Source organism: Cervus elaphus, chromosome 4 (genome assembly GCF_910594005.1).
Source record: "Cervus elaphus chromosome 4, mCerEla1.1, whole genome shotgun sequence".
NCBI classification, from domain to species: domain Eukaryota; kingdom Metazoa; phylum Chordata; class Mammalia; order Artiodactyla; family Cervidae; genus Cervus; species Cervus elaphus.
This window is the reverse complement of record NC_057818.1, coordinates 48,603,891-48,629,202: the sequence shown is the minus strand read 5'-3', so window position 1 is coordinate 48,629,202 and position 25,312 is coordinate 48,603,891. Positions and strand designations below refer to the sequence as shown.

Sequence of the window (25,312 nt, the reverse complement as noted above, 5' to 3'; positions counted from 1 at the left end):
CACAGCGGGCTCAGCTTCCTGGCAGTTACCACAAGACCGGGGCTCTACGTGCACAAGTCAGCTCCGCAATGGAGCTGCAGCCCGAGCCATCCAAAGGCAACCTCCTCCCCAGGCGCTGGTGTGGTGTCGGCCGCCAGCCCCATCACCAGCTTCTCCCCAGCCTCATACACATCCTCCATCTGAGCAAAAGCAGCAGGTCTGCAGCTTCCAGACCTGGCCCCTATCCAGCCACTTTGGACTGGACTAGGCCACTGAAGCTTTTCCCACATAGATGTTCTAGAGACGCCACTGATGGGGGAATGCCTGCCAACTCTGGTTTCCTTGGCCAGGAGGGGCCTCCTTCTTGCCTAGATCTGATGGCCCTTTCTAGCGATGTGTCCCATGCCAGGACAGTTCCAGGAAAAGCGGGATCCCAAGGTGACTCCTCGGCCCTGGGAAACTTACAAAACCACACACCAAGAACCAGACATTCAGGACTCAGCTGGTGGTGGGTTTCTAAGGGAGGCAGCTGGAACACCCGAGCTCCAAGACACATAGGTTTGTTGGGAAGATCCTTTCCGAACCCAGGGAGGCAATGTCAACAGGCCTATAGACTGCAAACTCATTCTACCTATAGTCCACCTTCCCCTCAACAATGGAACTGCTATGAGGATGGGAGTTAGGCTGGTTTTCTTTCCTGCTGTATCTTTAAACCTAACTCTGTGTCTGGGTAAATGTTGGTTGAGTGAGGATGAAAAAAAAAAAAAAAAAGAACACTAAGCGATTACAGGATGTGAACCACAGGAAACTTACGGCTATCTTATTCAATCCTCAAACTTCCTTCTAAAGCTGTTAGGATGTTTTTTAAGGAGGGGAGGGTTCGGGGTGCGGGTGGGGGCCACTCTGAACTGTATCCTGATCCTGTATTAGCATTTCAGAGGTTTTAGCCAGAGACTGAACTGGGCAAAGCATGAAACGAGACACAGCATTACAACCCCGTCTGAGTACATCCCCCCTGGGTTATTTGAAATCCTAAGGAACAGGCACCTCAAAAGACATAACCCTCCTTAGCCCAGGCCCAGATCTCCTGATGACTGCCTTGTGCCATATAAATAGTAAGCTGGCTGGCATATTTTGCATTAATGTCTTCACGCAGGGCTGGCTCGAGTTTATTTTTGTTGCTTTCATTTGAAGACTATGTTTATGCCTCTCTGTTAGACTTCCAGCCAGCAGAAAAAAATGACAAAATGCACAGCTTGTCCTTTTTTCATAGATACTCCAGACACTTCCTGGAGGCACATGGGAAGGTTAGCAGCTCATAGATGCCCACTTGCTGGCATTGGGTGATTTTCCGAAATGGTTTTTGTGGAAGAAGCAGATATGGTAATCTAATCCTGTGTCTCCATTTCCACACTCAGTGATGGAGACTCTCCTCCTGAGAAAAGCAGTAGTGAGCATTTACCTGGTGTCTAACTTCCTGCCTGTGGGCCACAAATCCCAGAGTGTAACAGCCAGTTACCCAAGAAAGCACAAAACAAGGGATGGCTCAGAAAAGGCTGTCTCTGAAAAAGCAACAGCATTTTGAGGAGCAAACATAGTAACAGAATTTTCTTAAACTTGGAAAAATAAGAAAGTTGAACCTAGCTAAGAATATTCCAAAGACCTCCCCCCACCTGTGATTTCTCTCCCACCCAGATTTTCAGTTGACTTGCCTCTTCTAGACAACACACACACACACAAACACACTTTCTAATCTCACCAGCCCTCCTCCCCCAAGGCCAGGCTTGGCGGTGACAGCCTCGAACAATGACATCACCCAGGTCTGCCCCCTTGGCAGGGTCACCAATATTGTCTGCAGTGAATTTCCTGTAAAGATTCTTACAGCAGGAAACTAGTCCTGTGCCTTGAATCCTCCGCCTGTTCTAAGCCATCCTGTCAATTCGAAACAAAGGCTTTTTTGTGTTTTTTCCTTCAATAAAAAAATAAAATAAAATAGAACCTCCCTGCACTTTTAATGAGCACCTTAATTACAGCAAAAGAATTAGATGTATTTACGGATGACCTCATGCCTGCTGATAATCAGCCATTTGAAAGGCCTGGCACATCCTTAGACCTGGTTCCTTCTTCATCCCCTCCCTGAAGCATTCGGGTTAATTACTAAGCTTGACCTTCCCAAACAAGCAGGTCTGGCTCAGCCGGCCCCCCTCCCCGGGGCTCCCCCAAAGACAGGGGCTTGTCCCTCCTTCCATGGAGAAAAGGGAGAATGGAAACTGCATCAGGAAAGGGTTGGGAAAGGGTTGGTGTGCCCCAGGATAATGATGTAGGAGGGGTGACAGGTTTCGGGGGAGGGGGGCCACTCTAAGTGTCGACAAGTTTTCATTAACGCCAGGGCTAATTTAACCCTGGCACAGTTGAGGGGAAGAAAACTGCTCATCTCAGAGGCAGAAAGGGTTAGGATCTGCAGAGTCCCAGTTGCAATGGAGGGGAGGTGTCTCCGAGCACACGTGTCGTCCCCGCCCCACCCCAGGCGTGCGAATCCCGACTGGAGGTGCAGCTGATGTTACTTTCCTCACACTTCAGCGTGTGAGCAGGGTGTCAACCACTTGATTTGGAAAGCGCAAACCAGGTGGCCCTCCCGCAGGGTCCTGCCTGCTGCCGGCAATGGGCAGCTCTTGAAAGCCGGCCCCACTCCCACCTCCCACCAGTGGGTTGTCGCTCCCGTTTTAACATTTTCCAAATTTGCTGCGGGCCTGCGCCCTGTTAGGGGAGAGGCTGGGAGGCGGACATTCTCCTCATTCTTTTTCCTTATTAGGTTGTGGATTTGATTGCTTTTGGGGGGGATAGGGGCTAAGTTGAGGAATGGCATCAGGAAGTGACCTCGGGAAGGGGAGGGGGAGTGGCAGGAGGCAGGCGGAAAAGAGGATGGAGCTGGCCGTGAGAAGTGCTTGGGGGAAGGAGGCGGTAGGACTCCGCTAATCCCTCTAGAACAGGGGTCCCCAACCTCTGGGATCTAATGCCTGATGATCTGAGGTGGAGTTGATATATTAATAATAATAATAGAAACAGAGTGCACATTAAATGTAACGTGTTTGAATCATCCTGAAACCATCCCCCCTTCCCCGGTCTGTGGAAAAACTGTCTTCCATGAAACCGGTCCTTGGTGCCAAAAAGGTTGGGGACCAGTGCTCCAGAAGGTCCAACATTCTGGACCAGCAGCTGAGCAAGGCTCTTGTCTGACAGCACTTCTGGGAAGTTATTTTGGGGCTTATCAGTGGGAGGCCATTCTTCTTTCCACTTGATTACCAGTTGAAAGAAGGTGCCCTGACTCAAGGCTGTAGGTTGTTTCTAACTTGAGTTGATAAGGAATTTTTTTTTTTTTTTTGCTTTGTGGGGAAGGGGACGGGGAAACAAGAGGACCTGAGAAAGAGTCCCGAGGCTGACTGCCAACTTAGTAACAAGCTGACTTACCAAAAAAGCCTTGCCGGCCCTGCCTGTGGCTCATGCAGACACAAAACTGTTTAGGGCTGGCAACTCAGAAACACAGAGCCACGTCCCGGGTAACAAGGCCCAGATGGACCCAGAGGCTGGGGACAGGGCTTCGTCATGTCACTTGCGTCTCACATTCCAGTTGCCCCTTGACAGTGGATGCTGCTTTGAAGTCCCTGGCTGGGTTCAGGGTTCAGAGCTCCCTGGGGGAGGGCTTTAGGAAAGGGGATACGTTACATTTCGGTTTTCCACTGAGCGGCACGTTTCAGCAGACCCTTCCAACTCCTTTGAAGAGGAGACGCCAGCAGCAGACCCCACCTGGATGTAGGATGGTGAGCTGCCAAAAGAATTCTGAGAAGCTACATGAATTAGGACTGACAAGGTGCTAGGCACTGTGCGAAGTGCTTCAGACACACTCTTTCTCTTATTTAATCTTAGAATCATCCTGTGAGATAGGATGGTGGCCCTTTTCAAAGGAGAACACAGGCTTAAGCCCTGCCCACAGCCACGCAACCAGTAGGTGGAGGCGATGGGTACTGAGCCCAGTTCTGTCCCCCTCTGAAGGCTCTGCTCTGACCTTCTACCCACCCCATACCTCTCATTGCCTCCTGCTTCTGTCGCCAGAAGCGCCCTCACACAGTAGCGGCAGCGCTCTCGACACCCCCTCCCGGGTTGCAGCTGCTGGAGACAGGAGACAGCCTGGATCCCAGTGACATCTGAGCCGCCTCCTGGCGTCTGGTGGGCGGGCTGGGTGCTATCGGCTCACCCACCCACCAGCTCACCCACTGGCTGAGCGGGCATATCTTTCCAGAGCCTGGGTTCCTGCAACAAACTTTCTGTTCCGGAATACTCTGCAACATCCCCCGCCCCTGAAACCTCTCCCCAAGTGTGGGTAGAGCAATGTAGATTCCCCCGCTACAAACTAGTGAGCCCCTATTCTCTCCTGGAAGGAAGTCCACCTCCCTCCCCTTGGGGGAAAGAGACACCTCTTAAGGATTAAGGCAGACTCCGCCTGGAAACCAAAAGGAAACAGAAACTGGCTATGCTAACAGCCTGCAGGTCTGACAGCAGAAGCAGCGCCTCAGCGCCCAGGCTACAGAGACTGGCTCATGACAGGCGACACTTGCCACTCTCACTGACCCCCCAAATCCTTCCATGGCAAACCTCCTGATCCCAGGAGAGATCGGAGAGATGGTAGCCAGGTTCTACTGGAAGATTTCAGCCACGACATGCATGAACTGCACTGTCATGACTCCCAAGCATCATCTGAAGGGAGGAAAAAGCCCAACCTGAAACCACACACACAGTCTAAGAAAGAGGCCTGGGCCAGCTACCCCAGCCTTATCTCATAGTAAGGCCAGCGTGACACTCAAATATGTCAATTTTGGGAAAGCAAATGAAGGGCACTGCAGTATTTGAGTCACACATTTGGCCCATGAGCACCTGAACGAGGAGAGTTTGTTGGTTTTCTTTTTTTTTTTAAACACACTTGAGTATTTCCTGGGATGGGACTCCTACACTGCACAAGCCAGTTGAAAGCATTTATTTAAAGAAAAGAATAGCACCTGGAAGCTGAGCTGGCAGGCAAGAATAAACTCTCGAGGCAGAACACTTGGAGGCTACCCTCATGCCAGCAATAGTGTGTCTACTGTGGTGTGCCAAGCCAGCCAGCCCGCGGGACTTGACCCCATTCATTTCCGTGATCAGCACAGAACCGCTGTTCCCCACTTAAGAGTGTCATCTGGACTAGAAGGCAGTGCCGAGCGTCACCTACCCAGAGGTAAGGCACAAGGCCTGAAGAAACCCTGGGGCAGAAGAGGACAGGAGAAGGGGGTGTTTCTCTGCTCCTCTTTTCTGAAGCCTGTGCTTATTCAGAAGGGACCGTCAGCAGGCTGCAAGCACATGCCTCACAAGGATTAGTCAGAGCTGACGCCTGCCTGGGGAGAAGGGTCTGGCCTGCCCCCTAAGGGGGTCCCTGAAAGCCGCAGGACCTTTGAGTGGGTAGGGACTCAGAAGCTGGAGTCCTGCAATGCAGAGGTTCAAACGCATGGGTGGCTGAGACATACTGAACATGGTGCCTTGCCTCGAACGGGAAACTCCCTAAAGAGACGGCTGACTGAGGGGAGGAACTGTGGGAATGCTCACAAGAAGCAGCTAAGGAAGGCTGTTCAAACTGCACATGCGGGATGGGATCCCCTAATGCCTGCCCCCAGAGACCTGCCCGCACCACACTCACCTCCTTTATGAAGGTTTCCATGACTGACCCACCTGCCCCTATTCACCCTTCTCCTCTCCCGGGACACGGCTAGAGTGCTGTGGGCTTGTCTGTGGGCCGCCGGGTGTCCTCCTGAGGGCTCATGTGGCTCTGCTCTCTGCCCTGCCAGCTCCTTGAGAGCACAGGCCGAGTCTCCGGTTTCTCTCATACCCCCAAAGGCTCGGCGCAGAGCTGAGCTCTGCACAGGAGCCCAGCGAGGGCTGTCGAGGGCCCTGCCGGTCATGTTTCTACCTGAGCGCCGGACTCCAAGGCCCTCGAAGCCCCAACTCATGTTACACAAGATGCTGGTTGGCTATCAAAAGCAGACCTGCTTTGGTCAGCGGCCCCAACACTGCTATATGAGTGAAGTCATTCAAGAGACCTTCCAAGTCTCTACAGCATGTTGAAAAGAAGACAGCTTCCTCCCTCAGAAAGCTTTTTTGTATCTGCGGGGACAACTTGGAGCAGGTTCACCTCATCATAAACGCATAATAAGCCACCCACCGTGGAAACTTAGTCGTCTCCCAAACACGGGGTACGAGCTCCATATAATTGGACCCGTTTTCCACTTGCCGTAGACTTTCTTCCCACTCCGAATCAGTATTATAAGGGGGGAGGTTTTATTTTTATATTTAAGGGGATAAGGATAAAAACACACACCTTTATCTCCCCTCCTATACGGCTATTTAAAAGATTTAACAAGTTCACATGGGTGTGGTGCCAGGAAAATGGAAACCTCGCCGTCTTTTTGCCAGTGGAAGCAGCGGGGCTGGCCGGGCCGTCACAGGCCAACTTCATATTAATTTGCTCCTTTAAATTCTGTCAGAAGGGATGGTTTTTGCTGCTGGATTGCAGCTAGGGCAAGGCAGAGAGAACTCCAGCCCAAGTTCACCTGATGGACACTGCATGATCCTTGAACTTGGCTTCTTGCCAGGCGCCGTGTGTATGGAGTCAGGAGTGTCCATGGCTAGCCCCGAGCTCTGTCAGCGTTCCTCCCTTGCTGAGTCAAAGCCACACAACTAGTTTGACAAGGTGTGCCTTCTGACAGGGGAGCCACGGGCCAAGTGAACACTACGGTGTTCCTGGACCGGCTTCCAGCGAGGGACAGAAGGCTGGACGCCTCAGAAAGAATCAGCCTGCAAGTCCGCCTCTCTGAACTAGAGGCGTCCTAGTTACAGCCCCACCTGACCCGAGGAACCGAGGGTAACGAAAGAGAGGTTTACAACGAAAGCGGGGCGCCTAGAAGAGCCAGTTTAAAAAAAAAAAAATCGGGCTTCCTGGCTTCCCACTTCAAAGGGGGGAGACACAACATTTTTACCAAAGATACGCTGTGAACCCAGCAGCCTCTTGATGAGCCGGAAGGGAGCTGGAGTTTGATGGTGGGGAGAGAAGTTAAGCTCTCTGAGACACGACCAAGCCAGATGAGAACACGGTGCCATAAAACTCCAGATTCAAAAGTTACCAGCGCTTTAATCAAACACAGGTGTCTGTCTACTGGAGCAGTGATCATGGAGATAATTGAAGCCTTTGTTTGGTGTAATGCTCTGTGGTACTGGGCTTCCCACTTTAGAAGTCAGGTCTGGTTTGGCCTGTCTAGGGGGCCTGAGGGGAAAGCGTTGGCAGGGCCAGATTACTGGAAGCGTGAGGTTCCTGGCCTACTGGGGTCTAAGGAGGACTGCGTTTACAGACCCTGGGCCTCATCACCACTTCCAACAAAGCTCCAAGAGAGCTGGCTCTGCCCATCTTCTCTACTGTACATGCCCTGCTCTGACCATCCTGAACTTTCTGTCCCTCGGGGCCGCCATACTTCCCTTCCCTCCACTGGAACAGCCGTCCCCCAGAGCTCTCCTGGCTCCCTTTTTCCCATTCCCTGTGACTGTTGCTGTTCAGTTGCTAAGTCATGTCTGATTCGTTCATGACCCCACGGACTGTAGCCCGCCAGGCTCCTCTGTCCATGGGATTCTCCAGGCAAGAATACTGGAGTGGGTTGCGATTTCCTTCTCCAGGGGATCTTCCCAACCCAGGGACTGAACCCACGTTTTCTGCGACTCTTGCATTGGCAGGTAGATTCTTTACCACTGAGCCACCCTTCTCATCCCTTCAGTTCAGTTGCTCAGTCGTGTCTGACTCTTTGCGACCCCATCTCATCCCTTAGGGAACAGCTAAACTGTCAAGTCTTCAGAGATCTTCCTCTTGATCCAAAGTACCAGCACTGCCCTCCTCCCCTGACGGACCTCTCCCCAGGCTATTCCCAATTACCAGCCTGTAGTGTAGTGAAGACATGGCTTGAAAGTCAGACCCTCTAGGTTCAGATCCTGGCACTGTCACTTGGGCAATGGCTTCAACTTCAAAGGATTCATTTACGCACTTGTCCTGTAGAGGTGACAATACCTACCTCACAGGATTACATGAGTCAGTCCACATAAAGCTCTTAGAATAGTGCCAAGCCCAGAGTCCTAGCTAGCTGCTATTATTATTATTATTAAATTCATAGGGCATAATCCCATCTGAAATTACCTTGTTTTATTTGTGTGCTTGCTGTCTCCCCACCAGCCCGAGATCAGGAACATAAAGAAATGAGTTGGGAGATGGTTCTCGTTTGGTCATCTGATTTCCTTGGTGGCCAGGGGCCAATCCCAAAGTGGGGAACCAAGCTCCCCAAAGACCCTCAACTGCCCACACTCTGACGTAACTGAACCCACGAGGCCTGAACTGCGACTCACAAGTCTCATGTTTAAACTATGCTTGGAATGTTCGATAGGAACATAGACTTATTTTTAGGCAAGAAAGTTGTCTCCTAGGCTGACCCGGTGCCCCTGGAGCAGGCCGTATTTGGCAAGGCCGGCTTTGTGGCTGTTTATAAAAGAGGCCCAGAACTTTCTCAAGTCTAAGGTAGCTGCGAAGAGAACTAAATGCGCTGTGAGTCGTTAGTCTTGTATTTTTATGGTCAAAGCTGGTTCCCTTTGAATCTCTGGGGTGTTTCCGTACAGCGGGTAGGAGCCCAGTGCCACTCCCTGACCTTCCACGGCTCTGGGCCATGATCCATCAACCAACCATTCTTGAAATGTTTCACTGCTCTCAGCGGACTGAATTCTCTTCCGTGGGTTGTCCCTGAGTCACTGATTCAGTGAAAGTTACAAAAGGAAAAGGAAAACTTGCTTCCCAAAATGGTTAAGAAGGTTCCCCCGGTCCCAACTGGTCTAGGTATTTCCTCTCACTCCACCAGTAGACTCAGTGCTGGGTGACTACAGGCCTAACATTTCAGAAAAACACATCTTGAATCAGACCTTTCTAGACCTTTCTGTTTTACAGAAAGTCACATCCTACCAGACTTGGCTGCATAGCTCCAGTGATCCCTCCTCCTCCTCCCGCCCCCAACCTCACATAGGAAAAACTGCCTGACGGTCCTGGTGATGTTTACCGGCTGGATACCTTCCAGGGCTGGTTAGCAGACAGCCTGTAAGAAGGGTTGATTCATCAGACTGCCCTTGAACTAGCCTGGCAAGCTGGCTGCTTCCAGACATTTTGAATTTTGAAATGGAGTTTATACTTCATAGGCCAGAACTGGAAGATCATACCAGCCTGTAAAATTTCTTTTAAAAACCTGACTCTTCCCCACATAATCCATGCCAGCAACAGCCCAAGAGGCATTTAATATTTCCATCAGACACAAAGGTTTGATGTAAAGATACTCATTTCCTTAAAGAAAAGAGAGTGGGGGAAAGAGGTGGGAGTAATGGGGGAGAAAAAGGTTTATTTACTGGCAGAGTTGGAGGAGGAAGGATGTGGATTGTTTAAAAAAAAAAAAAAGTTATCATGGGATGAATTGTGCTTGGGATTTGCTGGAAACTTTAGAGTTCTTTTTAAATTTGTCAGTGTTTGCGAAAGCAGGCAAAAGATGCAGGCACATTTTGCCCTGCTGTTGAGAAGTCACATAGCTGAGATTCCAACTCTAAATGCCTAGAGAAAAAGCACTCGCCTCAGCCACAAAGCCAACGGCGGCTTTCACGTGTACTCATCTTCTCCTCTCTTACAAATACACACCCTCCTCATCGATAAAACAGACTGGCCTGACCCGTGCACCAGAGAACAGAGGCTCCTGGTCCCCCGACCCAGCTCGGCCACCACGTATGTGGATACCTTCCCGGGAGACCGGCTGACAGCACCATTTCTACCCAGTAGCCCAGCATTCCTCCACGGTGCTGCCTCCAGCACAGGGGCACATCTCTCAAATGCTAAGCACTCTCGTTTCCACGATGTTATCAGCTAAAGACCTTTCACACACACCTTGACTGAGACCGATCAAAGCGCACCGACGTGCTGGGGGTTGCACACCATGCCGAGGGCGCATACCGAGGCCGGGGACACTGAAGCCGGCTTCCCGCACTGCCCGTGGTGCTTGGTAAAGGGAGGCCTGTTTTTTCAATAACACCAGCTGGAGACCCACAGACTCCTGGGGTGACACCCCCTCAGGCAACCTCCCGGGGTGGCTCTGGTTGCTCACTTTCAGGCTTCCTCCTGTGATGTTTCCCCTAACCTCGAACTGGCCTTCTCTGCCACCAAATGAAATGTGTATTTAAAAAAAAAAAAAAAGAAGTGGGGGGAGAAGAAATGCATTTATTTGACTTCCTGCCATGCCCCCATCCTGGATGGCTGTTAATTAAGACATTCTTGGAGCTGGAATCAAGAGACTTTACTGGTCAGGAGGTAAGATATGGAAACCCTTCATCTTGGGCTCTTTGGAGGTTAAAAGACCAAATGCGTTCCCATCACACATGGGGAACGAGAAGGAAGGCGTACGGCCTGCCTTCTGCGCTGCCTCCCATCCACCTAGACTGCAGCTTCCACCCACTCTCACCAGCCCTCAGGGAGGGGGGGAAAAGATGAAAAGAAAAACCCACTAGAAAGCCAGAAACAGACATCACTCAGCCCCACACCTTTTACGGGGGGGAAACTTTAAAAAGCATAAAACAAACCACAATGTCTTCTTTATTCCTGCCCAAAGCTGAAGACACAAATGCTATTGTGTTGTGTTCTAGCATCCCATTCAATTGTTTCAACACCATCAACGATACTTCCCAAAGATGACTTCACTTGTGCTCTGTGGAGCAGAAACTGCCACTTACAGCTACTTCTGCCCATGTCCAGAGTTCCACTCGGAGACAGAGAATCTGTTCTGCTCTCTTATTTGGAAGCAGAACATTGAAATCAGCCTTTCTTAACGCGGCAGGAAGGCACTGCTTTCCTTTCTGAAACGAGAATGCAAATACCCAGATGGGGCAGCAGGGTGGTTCACGCAGAGGAGCAGCCAAACTTCAAGTGTGTTTGTGTAAGGAAGCTGGACCCTTAAAAAGACAAGGCAGGGCTTCCCTGGTGGCTCCGTGGTAAAGAATCTGCTTGCCAATGCAGGAGACAGGGGTTCGATCCCCGGTCCAGGAAGATCCAGGGCGACACAGAATAACTAAGCCTGTGCGTGCGCCCGAACTACTGAGCTTGTGCTCTAGAGCCCAGGAGCTGCAGCTACTGAAGCCCGTGCACCCGAGAGCCTGTGCTCCGCATCAAGGCACCGCGATGAGAAGCCTGCGTGCCACAAAGAGAGGGGCCCTCACTTCTGCAACTAGAGAAAAGTCCACACAGCAACAAGGGCCCAGCGCAGCCAAAAATAAATGAATAAATAAAATTTAAAAAAGAAAAAGCAATGTGAGGAGCAAGGGATAAACCCACAATTCTTTTATTTAGAATGTGGCCCCGAGTTCTTAAAAACAAACAAACAAGAAACCGTTAACATTTGAATGCAGAGAAAAATCCAGTGCCACTCAGTCCTGGGAGACGTGTTCGTGGGCAGTACACTGGGAGGCCGGGCAGGCAGGACGGGTGGCATGTTCCCGGGTGAGTCACTCTGCCCTGCCACTCTCGGAATGTTTCCAAGGTCAAGTGAGAGAAGGTTTTTTCCACGCATGGCAAGCACACCATGGGAGATTTTAAGAGTTATCCACGCTCTCCACTGAAACTTGAATGACTTCGAGAAGATTACTCCCTTTTGCTTCTCGGTCTACCTACTGAACACATCAAAGAGAATGTCTCTGCTTGGTTCTCTGGGTCTCCAACACCTCGCCGACACTTGCCAATCTCCTTCTGACAAAGGGAGCAGGCCTCAGGCCTACACCCTGCAGCAGGCTAGAACTTCACATCATTGTTTTCTTTCCAGCCTGTTTATTTTCGCAATTTCCTTCTATTTATGGCCAGGGAAGCTGGGGTTTCCACTGGCAATACTCATATAAATTTCCCCTTTAAAACTTAAGTTTAAAAAGGCAAAATTGACTTAGAAGAATATTATTAAGTATATAAAGGCAAAAGTGGGCTATGGAAAAAATCACAAATGACTGAAGTTTAGGAAGTACGGAGCCAAGCATGAGGTAGGGATGAGGAGGGCCGCTCTGGCTGGAGAACCACTGTGCCTTCTTGGAGACACAGGATGGTGCTCACTCTTGGGGAAGCTGGGGCTCATCCCATCCCAGGAACGCAGGAGCCAATACAGAAACAGGTGGCAAATAGCAAATCCCAAGTTAAAGCTCAATTCACTCACTTTTAGAGGTCCCTTCAGTAAATTACATCTAAGGAAAAAAAGGCCACTGGCCTCTTCCGGAGTAACTGCTGCTCAGACTAAAGAGATGGCAACCAAGTTACACCAACCGGCTTTCAAAGACTTTCCACGGACATTCCAAGTTAATGCATCTGTTGTTTACGAGGGAAAGGGGAGGGGGAAGGACATGAAAGAACAACACAACCGAAAAAGGCACAACACCAAGACAAATGTCTGTGGGGTTTTTATAAGCCCAGAGAGACTGCTACTTGGACAAAACTTCTGCTAGGAGGACACGTTTGCCGGTTAAATATATGCAGTTTTCCCTTTTCTGGAGGAGGCGGATCCTTCTCCTCCCAACCAGTTGGTTAATTTTTCCTCCCAGTAAGATCACTCTTTAAACAGAGGCTGGACTTTTTAAATGATTTCTGTTTTCCCTTGACTCACTGAACCTTATACTTCCTGATACCTGGATTACTAACTAAAATGTAACTCATAAACCTTCCTGAAGAAAAAGCAAGTGTTACTTGTACCACTTGCAGACACTTTATAACAAATTCTGGCGTCTAGACAGGCAACACTGTAAAACTAAGTTTCCTTATAATTGCACTGGAGGCTTTGATGTTTGGAAGTTGAACTTCATCCTGAAGGAGACTGATCTGGAGTTCTCAAACTACTGGGGACATAAAGACGTCTTTCAAACCTCCCTGGATGACAGGATTTGTATCAACTCAAGTGGAAGCTTCCGCCCACCTTTTAGTAGGTCAGTGTTTCAGTTACCACTGCCATTGAATTACCAACTTGCTATCACTCGCCTCCTATTTCCATGAAAAAAGAAGGGGGTGGGGGGCAGGGAGGAAGACTTAAAGTAACATGAGTGCTTTTGTTATTCTGTAAAATAAATACATAAAATACAAGTGACAGAAGGGAAGTGACCAGACAGATGAAAACAGGGACATCACTAAGTGAAGGAAATAAGGATAAAGCTGGGAAAACCATTGATCTAGAACATTCCGAATGCCAGAGAAGAGATAAACATGCTGATTAATTCAGCCATTCAGAAAACCTGAATGAGCAATGACACTACAGCAAACAGCTGTTCCTTAATTATCTTTGCCCTTTCCCTCTCCTCCTCCCCCACAAAATAAAAGGGAATCCTTTAAAAAAAAAAAAACAAAAAACAACCCTAAGTCTGGTCAAAGGCTTGTACAATTCCCGGCACATTATAAATCAATATGTCAAAAGCCAGAAGTGGTCATCTCAACGGTCTCAGAAATTCCTTGAGTCTTCCCAAATCGATTCCCTTTTGGCTTCATTCTCTTTGCTGTCATCTGCTAGACCAGCGCTGCCAGCTGACTTGTACTACTCACTCACTTAACTCTGCAAAAGAGGGCTGCCTGGCCAAACTCAGCCGTGACTGGAGTATATGTTTAAATGGTAGAACTCCCCACCCCAGAGACTTGAGACTGGAATCCAGCCTTGTTCCTGCTCCTCTGAGGTCCGATTCAGGGGGCACTTTGGGCGGCTGTTGTTGTTGAGGTTGTCTTGTACGCTCAGCTGTGTTCGACTCTTTGCAATCCCATGGACTACAGACAGCCAGACTCTCCTGTCCATGGAATTTTCTAGGCAAGAGTATGGGAGTGGGTTGCCGTTTCCTACTTCAGAGGATCAACCGGACCCAGCGATCAAACCCACGTCCTGTGCATCTCCTGCATTGGCAGGCGGATTCTTTACCAACGGTGCCACCTAGGAAGCCCTTTGGGGGTGCAAACCTACATTTTCACTGACCTCCCAGACTGCATCTCAGGAGTTAGATAGCACCAGCCGCACCCGGATGTTAAAACCCCATCCTCATTTCCAGGGTTGTTTTCCTCCAATACTTCTCACCAAACTTTTCCCATGAGGCAGCCTGCTCGAGGCCAGGCCGTCAGCTGCCATTAAATGGAACTATTTAGCACCAGTTCCAACTGCACAGTGAGTCAGCTCCCCGCTGCCAAAGGAGCCTCCTTGCTGGTCTCAGGGAGGGTGTTTCAAAAGGCAGAGGGCAATCCTGCCCATGCCCTAGAGCGCAGAGAAGGAAACTAATTAGATGAAGCAGTAGGCGCCACTCCACAGCACCAACTGGATTTCAACCCTCACCTGAGGGCTGAGCACATTCAACACACCTTCAACCCACATTCAACACACCTGAATGGGTGTGAGTGGCTACAAGGGGCACTGCACTCCGGCCAACCTCCCTCACCTCGCCTCTTAGGCGGGCATCAGAAAAGCCCTGTTTCTTGCTCTTTTCTTTAAGTTAATTTTCACTGGAGTACGGCTGCTTTACAATGTTGGGTTAGCTTCTACTGCACAGAAAAATGAATCATTTTGTAAAGCGACTCCCTCCTGGACTTCCTTCCTGTTCAGGTCACCACAGTGCATGAAGCACAGTTCCCTGGGCTGCACAGTAAGTTCCCATCAGTTATCTATTTTAGACATCGTACCAACAGGGTATGTGTCAATCCCAACCTCCCGACTCCTCCCACCCCTTACCCCCTTGGTATCCATACATGAGTGCTCTTCGTCTGTGTCTCTAGTTCTGAGAAAAGCCCTGTTCTTAAAACTTGGGTCGGGGGGAGTGACCGAGGACAGAAGCTAGCAGCTGAGTACATTTCCCTACCCCTCTCCCAGGAAGGCAAACACAATACCTGCCCCCCTTCTCACATAGGGGGGTGTGTGTGTGTGTGTTAGTTGTTCAGTCGTGTCAGACTCTGCGACCCCATGGACTGTAGCCTGCCAAGTTCCTTTGTCCATGGAATTTTCCAGGCAAGAATACTGGAGTGGGTTGCCATTTCCTTCTCCACCTCACATAGGTACAGTCTTTAATTCTAGATGACAACTGAGTCTGGGTCTTTTTTTTTTTTTTTTTTGGTTTTGGTTTTCACTAAGTAACTTATTCCATTTTTAAAAACTGCTAAGGATCTGCTAGTCTCAGCCAGATCCTAAGAGGCAAGCAATTAAGAGTAATGGAACAAAATAACAGATGGCTACTCTGAGGTCTCTATCATCAGCCTAAAAGAAAAAAAAAACAAAGAAAGAAAAACAACCCTACTTGGAGAAAAACAAGACACCATCAGAACGGTTCAAATAATTAACTCAAACCTAATAGAGCCCAAGCCAAAGGTCAGGGTCTAAACACTGAGGCCCTGTGAGCAGTCAGTGATGTTTCAATGACCACGCCACCTTAGCAAAGGAGGCAGTTCCTCTTGCTGCGACGAGAACTTCGGGAGTGGCTACCAAGTGCCCTCACCTGTCCAGTAGAGCAAGGGTGGCAAGGCTACTCAAGCCTCTTTCAGAAACTGGGAGAGGGAGCTCTGGCCCAGAGCTATAATTGCTCAAGAATTTGCTCAAAGACCAGACCAGTCCTTCCCCCCGCACCCCTGGAGAAAACATGCAGAGCCTTCCCAGATCAGAACTGTTGCATAACCTACTTATCAGGTAATGCCTTGGTTACAAGGGTCCCCAGAAGGGCTTCAGGTGGATGTGAGAACCACTGGGAACCTCAGGCACCCTCTGACTTGGGCCAAACCCTGCTTAATTCCTAGAAGAATTCAATTGCCACACGCTTTAAGGGGCCCACAGCTGTCCTGGACATAGCTTTTAAGAGCGTGTGAGTACACACAGGACCGCCACCCTCTCTGTGGTCCGTGGCTCAGCCTCAGAGGGGCAAGAAGGGCAATCTGTCACTTGCCAAAGTGGCACTGCCAAGCAGAAAAACCCAGTTTAGGGGGGATGGGGGTGGGGTCCTCTTGGAAGAAAACAGCACAGACTCGTCTCTATATTCGTTTCCATTACTCCTTCTCCCATTTCAGAGAAGATGCCCACCCCCAAATAGGTAGGCACACAGCAGTGAAACAATATTCCCCCCAAAGTACAGTTGCGTGTAAATATTTGCTGCAGTTGTATAAAGTCGGACACGCTAAGATCTGGCCCGTCTTGAGAATCTAAAACAGCTGGTCTGAGAGGGGCTGTGAGCCACCCTTTCCTTCCACCATGCCTGGTCCCTGAGGATGGGAGGAGGGGGGGATGACACAACCGCAGCCAGGCCTGGGGATGTTGGTGAGTCCCGCTTCCTGCCCCGGCCTGAAGGGTGCCCTGGCCTCACCCAGCGGGCAAGGGAGACTAGAGTCATGGAGGAACACACAGCCGGACTCCCAGAAGGGAATGGAGTGAGCAGAGAGTCACTCTGGGACGGGTAGGAGTCAGCAAGGGAGGGGGAGGGAAGGTTCCTACTCCCCACCACCTGAGTCAAGAGGCTCCAAAGCTTGTTCTCCGCCAGGACCGGGAGCTGGAGAAGAAGGAGCTCAGGTTTTCTCAAAAAACAACCCCATGGACCCCGCCTTGTTCCCTTCCCAACTTCCCAGGTCTCTGAGCAACTCATAACCTTTTTCAACCCAGCATTGCCTCCGGCAGTAAATTATTGTTGAGACTGGAGGCTAGGTCTCTCCCCTCAAAAAGAATTTTTATGTCAGATTATCTCAACCTGCCCACCCGGAGGTAGGTGGGGCAACAGATAAGGACACCACCACGGAGCCGCCACCCTTCCCCCCCTCCAACTACCGATGAGGAAATTCAAGCAGAGGTTGGTAATTTACCCCAAGGTTAAGCCAGGCCCCACCCCGGGCTGCCTGGCACAGCTGTTCCTTTCACCCTTTCCCCGCCAGCCTGGGCTGCCTGCATGGAACCCCCAAAGCAACAGCTCACACCCTCAAGAGGCTTCCAGCCACACTCAAACCCCTTGCTACTCTCCCAACACCATACACATCCACCCTGGTAGAATCACAGAAGGGACTCCCTTGACCCCTCCTCATTCCACGGATGACAGAACCACACTGAGACCAAGGGTCTTGCCCAAGGCCATGGAGCTGGTAATGAATCTGGGAAGAAAATTCAGGTCTGAAGAACCTACGACATGCCTCTAATAGTAAGTACCTCCCACCCTCTTCACACACTTTGAAACAGCCCCCTCCCAAGACACACACACCCCTCAACACCTTCCTTTCTTTAGCTCTTCCTGCGCATGCTAAACCCCTCTCTTCTAGCAGCTTGGAGCTCCCTGCTCTCTACCACCTTGGATTATATGCACACACATACACCTATACACATACACAGATACACACAGACACACACCCCACCCTCTCTGCACCTCCCACTCCTTTTGATCTACCTCTCCCCACTGTGAGTCCCCCGAAATTGCCTCCACACCCCAACGTGCCACCTGAAAACAGACCCTGCTTTAGAACAAGCTCTTCATCACCACCCCTGAAAGACAATTCTTCTGGACACTCTCAGCCCCTCCTCCCCAAACAACTTGTTCTCCCTTCACAACACATAAACACACTCTCCAGTCCTGGGACAGCACCTCCAGAAGCCCTCACCCCCAAATTCCTCTCTTGGTCTATCCATCACACACTCTCTTTCTAATGAGACTTTCATTACTCCAAACACCTCCCTCCCACCATCCGCCATTCCGACCATTCTCTCCCGCCATTCTCACCTCGTTCAGGCTACCTTTGCCTCCGGCAACGCCAACCCTTTGCTGAGCTTTGTCTACGTTCCATCAATTCTTCAGAACCCCTCCTCAGAATACTCCAAATTCTCTCTATCCCCCTTCGGCCTCTCATCAAGGAGGCCTTGGCGTCACCAATACCTCTTCTATCTCCCAATCTTCTCCTCTTCCCTGTAGGACAGGGCATCCCTGATAATATCTCGCCCCTTCAAAACCTCTTATTCACAGCTCCCTGACTTCTCCCACCAGAGCCAGATTTCAGACCTCCTTAGCAGCCTCCCCATCCTCACCCACCAAGCCCTGGGTCCCTTCACACCCACTCTAGAATCTTCATCCCCTTTAGAATGAAGGGGGCTTCATCCCCGGGGCTCCCATAATTCCAACCCTCTTCAGAGGATTCTGTAATCCAAGTAACGCCCTCCATACTCCAGCTCCTCTTCGGACTCCCCCGATGCCGAATTCTATCCTGACCCACACATTCCAGGTTCCCCCTTTTCCCTCTGACCACCTCCAGTCCATCCTGACCCGTCCATCCCGCCTCAGACCCAGTTCCGTTCTTGAGTCTCCTCCAATCATCTCGCCGACTTCCCCTCATTCCCAGGCCAGACGCTCCAATTCCTTCCTCGGGCTCCCTGATTCCCAGTTTTAGATTTCCATATCCCCTACTCAGCCGCCAATTATTTTTTCAGACTCCCAATTCCCCTCTCAAGTTCTGCAACTCCTTTCCAGGACTCCAAACCGCTTCCCAGACCCGCCGAATCCTTCTCAGGACGCCCAGTTCTCACCACAGACCCTCCGAGCCCCTTCCCGGTCCCCAGCCTCCCTCGGAAGCCCCCCCTCCAGCCCGTCCGGCCGTCGGGCCGCGCACCTTGCGCTGCTGCTTCTCCCAGGCCGGGTCCAACAGCAGGTCCCGGTCCCAGTCGTCCTCCTGGGCCATGTAGTCTCCCATGCTACCCCCGCCGCCAGCGCCATTGCTCCCGCTGCTGGGGCCGTACTGGTACGACTGGTTCGCCGCGTGGTAGTCCACCATTCCGCCGCCTCTCCCGAGCCCGTCCGCTCCAGCCTCTGCTCCCGCCCCTCTGCCTGAGCCGCTGCCGCCGCCGCCGCCGCTTCAGCTGCTTCAAGCCCGCCCTCCGCCGGCGCCTGCGCACTGCCCGCCGCGCCTGCGCACCGCGCCGCCGCCGCCGCCGCCCTCCCGCGCGCCCGCCTCCTAACCCAAAAAGGCCCTGAGACTCCGCCTCGGGGCGTTCGGAGCCTGCGCACAGCGCGCTTCCCCGCCGCCCTTCAGCTCGTGGACGAGCCGCGTCCCCTGTTCCCGCGTGAGCGCGCCCGGCCTCGGCGTGTGGGCGGGGCCGGACCGCGGATGATTCTTAAGGCGGGTCTCGCCGTCCGACTAAGAAAACCCGTTCAGGCGTGGCCTGTATCCCATCAACAAGAAAAATCCAACAAATATTTATTAAGCGCCTGCTGTGTGTGTTGTACTTAAACGAGATAGATAAAACTCCCTGCCCTCGCGGAAGCTTTTAGTGAAGGGAGACAACAAACAAAAAATTTTCAGTACATAATATATATGTTAATATATTCCAAGGGGATTAGCGTTACGGAGAAGAATCAAGCTGGAATGTAAATAGAGTTGTCAAGATAGGCTTTGCGGAGAAGGAGGACATTTGAACAAACACCGGCGGGATTCAGGAAATGGACATGGGAGTTAGACTGGAATAGGTACTGGCTGACTCTAAAGTTATCGATAGAAGGTTTGGGAACTTATCTATCTTCATTCATTCAACAGACACTTGTTGAGCACCTACTGTGTCCCAGGCACTGTTTTCAGGTGCTGACGATATGGTTCTGAGCTTAAGTGTGATCAGTTCTCAAGTGGCTAATGCGGGGGGTGGGGCGCAGCAAAGAATAAGCAAGTAAATACAGATAAATGATATTGGCACAGTAAGAGGTGTCTCGAGTGTAAATATCCAAAGCTGAGCTCCTGATCTTCCTCTCAGACCTGGTCACCCCATGATCATCCCTGTCCCACTGGATGGTGCCTCCATCCCGTGTCCTCTTTGTCCTCACACCGAGTTCTTCAGGAAATTCTGTCAGTTCCATCTTCCAAGTATGTACGGAATCCACTCACTTCTCCCTCCCCTATGGCCACACCCTGGTCCCGTCCACTCTCGCCTTGTCTCCCCTTGGACCTCTGCCACAGCCTCCTCACCATCTCTCTGCTCCTCCACTCACCACCCAACTCTCTCACAAGAAGCCAGAAGGAACCTGCGAACACCTGAATCAGGTCAAATCCCTCCCTTGCCTGCTCAGAACCTTCCCTTGGTGCCACAGGTCAAAGTCAAGGAAAGGAGGAAAAGCTGCTGGAGTCTTCCTTGCCTTGGCCAGGAAGCCTGGCCCAGCTTTTTTTTTTTTCTCTCTTTTTTTCCGGCTCAGCTTTTGAAACCACTGAAACTCCTGGGGTTTCAACTGAACCCACAAGGTCTTTCTTCCACTTCCTGGTCATGCTGGTCCTCATGTCTCTCCCAGCTTACCTCCCACTCTCCCCTCCTTTCTGAGCTTTCACCACACTTTGTTGTTCAGCCGCTAAGTTGTGCCCAACTCTTTTGCAACCCTATGGACTGTAGCACACCAGGCTTCCCTGTCCTTCACTACCTTCTGGAGTTTGCTCAAACTCATGTTCATTGAGTTGGTGATGCTATACAACCATCTGTCCTCTGTCGCTGCCTTCTCCTTCTGCCCTCAATCTTTCCCAGCATCTGGGTCTTTTCCAATGAGTTGACTCTTCTCATCAGGTGGCCAAAGTATTGGAACTGCAGCTTCAGCATCAGTCCTTCCAATGAATATTCAGGACTGACTTCCTTGAGGATTGACTGGTTTGATCTCCTTGCTGTCGAAGGAACTCTCAGTGAGAGTCTTCACCAGCACCGCAGTTTGAAAGCATTAATTCTTCAGCGCTCAGCCTTCTTTATGGTCCAACTCTCATATCCATACATGACTGCTGGAAAAACCATAGCTTTGACTATACGGACCTTTGTCAGCAAAGTGATGTCTCTGTTTTTTAATACTCTGACTAGGTTTGTCATAGCTTTCTTTCCAAGGAGAAGGGTCTTTTAACTTCATGGCTGCAGTCACTGTCCACAGTGATATTGGAGCCCAAGAAAATAAAACCTGCCACTGTTTGCATTTCCACCCCCCCCCCCATCTATTTGCCATGAAGTGATGGGACCAGAGGCCATGTTCTTCATTTTTTGATTGTTGAGTTTTAAGCCAGCTTTTTCACTCTCCTTTTTCACCTTCATCAAGAAGCTTTTCAGTTCCTCTTCACTTTCTGCCATTAGGCCTCCTAATTATTCCTCCAAAATACTAGGTATGCTCCAGTCTCAAGGCCTTTGAACATAGTGATACCTTGTTACCAGTGCCTGGAACACTCTCCATAGATACTGGATCCCCAAAGCTCATAGCTTCCTTTCCCGCAGATCAGAGAAAATATCACCTCCTCAGTGAGACCTCCCCTGACCACCTTTTTATAAATAACATCCACACCTTCCCAGCTTTATTTTTTCCAGAATACTGATCACCACTAATATACTAATATGACTGCTTTATTTAGTTTGAGAATGTCAGCCCACGATGGTGGGGATCTTTGTTTTGTCATATTCCTAGTCTCTGAAAGTGTCTGGCACAAGATTGTTTGTTGTTTAGTTGCTAAGTTGTGTCAGACTCTTTTGTGACCTTCTGTCCATAGGCTTTCCCAGGCAAGAATACTAGACTGGGTTGCCATTTCCTTCTCCAGGGGAACTTCCTGACCCAGGGACTGAACACACATCTAAGATAGAAGCTTAATAAACCCCAGATGAATGAACAGACTTAAAACCATGGTGAAGAATTTGAGTCTTTTTTATTGATATATAATTGACATATAATGATTTGATTATTATTATCTTTGCCTGAAAAGAAGTTGATTTTATTCTAAGTGCAGTGGGGACATACAGTGAATTTCATTCTAAATACAATGGGAAGTTAAGGAAGACTATAAGCAGGCCTAGGGTCAGATTCAACTGTCTACTGGGTCATCTGGCTGCACTAGGGCAACAGACTGCAGAAGGTGGGGTGTGCTCAGGGAGCCCCGTGAGGAGGCTGCTGCAGCGGTCCTGATGAAGCCAGACAGAAAGACAGAGGGTAGAGGAGGAGAGTGCTGTGGAGGAAGGGCAGTGGGAGGATGTGGGAAAGTGGAGCCTCTATGACTTAGACTTAAGAGTTATGAATTTGCTGGGGGTGGGAGGCAGAGGTGAAAGAGAGAAAAAGAAAATCCAGACTCAAGATGGCTCCTAGGGCGTCCAGTGGGTAAGAATCTGCCTCGCAATGCAGGGGACACTGGTTCCATTCTTAGTCCAGAGAGATCCCACATGCCGTGGGGCACCCAACTACTGAGCCAGCGCTCTAGAGCCCACAAGCCACAACTCCTGAAGCCCGGCAGCCCTAGAGCCCGTGCTCCGCGACATGAGCAACCGCCACAGTGAGAAGCCTGTGCACCCCGAATAGAGAGCAGCCCCCACTCGCCGCAACTAGACAAAAGCCTGCACTCAGCAATGAAGACCCAGCACAGCTAAAAATAATAAATTCTTAAAAAAAAAAAAAGATGGTTCCTAGGTTGTGGACCTGAGCAACAGTATGAAGAACTGTATTGAATTCAGGGACAGCCTTGAGGGGAATTGTTGGTAGGGAAAGAAGGTAAGGGTTTGACTAAAGGCAGGGACTGACACAGGCCAAAAGGACTGTGTCACAGTCACCTGCTGGGGAATGGGGATGAGACGACACTTCTCCAGGTACGGGAGCTACCAGCTGCTCTCATTTTCTCTCAAAGGCACTGGAAGAGATCCAAGGACAAGCGAAGGAAGAGGATGAGGCAGCCCGCTTTCGCACGGACAGCCATGACCTGGCCAAAGACCCAGCAGGACTGACCGTTTCCAAAGCAGGGCTGGGCCAAGGCTGGGTTGGGGCTGGGAATCTCTTCCTGCTTGACCTGGAGAACAAGCCCAGGACTCTCATGCTGGGCCTGCTGGGCAGGGAGAGTCCTCTTGAACAATGGACCTTCTGCCCCTCCCTGCCTGCTCCCCATCAACACTGAGAAAACTCCCAGACCCAGGGCTCAGAGATGAAGAGGATATCCCCAGCCAGTGAGGTTTAAAGGCTCCCTTTAATTGCCAGCTTTGAGGCCACTTCCCCGAAGCCATCCATGGAGTGAACTGATAATAGCTACTCTGCGGAGGCTGAGGGACAGTGGGCAGATGCTCTCAGGGGGCAGGGGGTGATCCCTGAGTGAAGGAGTATGGCCAGGGGGCCCTAGGGTTAGGGTCACCATTTCCACATCACCATTTGGTGGAAAACTTGTGACTTCGGTCAGAACTTATTAAATGCTGTATCCCGTTATTGGGAATTCCCTGGCAGGCCAGTGATTAGGACTTGGCGCTTTCACGGCTGTGGCCCCAGGTTCAGTCCCAGGCCAGGGAACTAAGACGTCACAAGTGTCTTATCCTGCAAGCCACGTGGCCAACAAGAAACAGTATATTAGCCAATAAGTGTTGAATTAAAAAATAATAAATACTGTATCCTGTTATTAACCCTACTTAGATGAAAGAAAGGAGAGCGAGCTGTGACCTTTCAGGATGGGAACATGAACAGGTCCTGGGATGCTAGAGGGGACTGTGGAAGGAGTTGTACCAGCAGACCTAAGCCCAAGCCACCATGACAGGTGACATGCTGATGACCTCAAATCCCTGAGTGCATTCACTGAAAGCAACGGCTAAAGGGGACACTCTCCTTACTCACACACCCAAAAGCCACTGGGCTGGTGTCTAAACCCAGTCTTTCTGCAGAACCAGGCCTCTTAGCTGCTCAAAGGGTGATCCTCCCACAGCAGAAGCAGGTTGTCAAAGCAGGACAAGCCGTGGCTTCCAAAACACTTAAAAGGTCGTTTCCTCTTCCCCTGCAGAAAGGCCGTGACCTGGCGTGCCGGCTTGTATTCTACACGGGGGCACCTGCCAAGTTGGGGAGTGGGAGCGTGCCCACCCAGAGTGGGTGCTCTTCTGCTGATGGACATGACCAAATGGGTGGGGGACAGCATCCAGTGTCCCCTCCTTCCCCCCACCCCATAGAGCTGGCTCCCAAGTCCTGAGCTGCAATAGCACCCTTTGTCCCCGGATTCCGGCACGCCCTACTTCCTGGCTCCTGCTCAGGTCTGGATCTCGGTGTAAAGGGTGTCCTGTCCTGCCTTGGCTCAGAGAATGATGGGTGTGAGTGCCGGCCAGCAGGGAGGGCTGGCAGCTCTGGCGCTGCCCTTTCTGTAGGCAGAGTCCACACACAAGGGCATGAGAGTGAGGCACTCCCTTAGGGCGGGCTATGCATCTATTGCGGCATCTGATTTCCTCTCCTTTTCCCTGAGAGGCAGTCACCGTTGTGCCCACTCCTTCTTCCTGCAGACAACAAACAGGCTCAGAGGTGAAAGCTCAACCAGTCACTCCATCAGAATGTGTGGAACACCTTACCAAATTTGAATAACCAACCCGAGGCTAAGACTTGAGGATGGGGGGAGAATAGCCTGGCTGCAGATCCCAGCTTTCTTAAAAAGTCTCACCAAAAAGAATGTTGGGGACTAGTTCCCAGTGGCGGGGGGGGGCGGTGGACAAACTCCTCTGACTCTGAAAGGAAGTGACTGGTTTCTCAGTGCCAACGACAGGCTAGGTCTTTAGCTGAACACTTCGCTGGGCAGAGCCCACGGAATCCTTATGATTCTGACAAGGGATTCCCTGGTGATTCAGATGGTAAAGAATCTGCCTGCAATGCAGGAGACCCAGGTTCTATCCCTGGGGGGGGAAGATCCCCTGGAGAAGGAAATGGCATCTTGCCTGGAGAATTCCATGGACAGAGGAGCCTCGCGGGCTACAGTCCATGGGGTTGCGTAAGGACAGGACTGAGCGACGAATACTTTCTCAGGTTGAGCAAGCAACCAGAATCCTCCCCCACTCACCCTTCCGGCCACTGCCCTAGGGCTGCTTGTGAGGCCCAAGGGTAAAGGTGTTCCTCCCTCTCCAGGAACCCAGGGGCCCCCACCTGTTCGCATAGGTTTTCCGGAGGACAGGAGAGCCCTGGCTAGCCCAAGGTGCAGGGCTGGGCTCCTACCTCTTACTCACACCTTGCTGACTCACCCACAACCCATTCATACCCTCCTTGCTGACTCATGGCTGCGGGCCCTCCACCTGTGACCTGTCAGGAATGGGGTGGTGGAGGTCAGCCGCTGGGTCTGGGCAGAGGAGCAGGTCCAGGGAGACAGAAGCTATGCTGCTGGGTTGAGGGGTGGGGTGGACAGGCAGAAGAGTGGTGGCCCCAGCACCCGGTGATGGAGGCCCTGATGCTGGTCGGGGAGGGGCAGAGGCAGGAAGTTGAAGGGGAGACAACAGGC

General features: G+C 51.0%; 1 protein-coding gene across 4 annotated transcripts in view; it reads right to left on the bottom strand.

Annotated features, from left to right (window-relative positions):
* The window catches only part of ACTN4 (actinin alpha 4), a 74,832-nt gene extending 55,845 nt beyond the window's left edge, over positions 1-18,987 (bottom strand). Inside the window, exon 1 of one of the 4 annotated variants that reach the window (XM_043894720.1) lies at positions 18,719-18,987. In XM_043894720.1, the coding sequence (XP_043750655.1) occupies positions 18,719-18,880 (162 nt within the window). In that variant the 5' untranslated portion in view covers positions 18,881-18,987. The remainder of the gene's footprint in view (positions 1-18,718) is intronic. The other 3 variants (XM_043894729.1, XM_043894714.1, XM_043894706.1) reach the window with 3 other exon arrangements.
* Between the last annotated feature and the right edge of the window lie 6,325 nt (positions 18,988-25,312).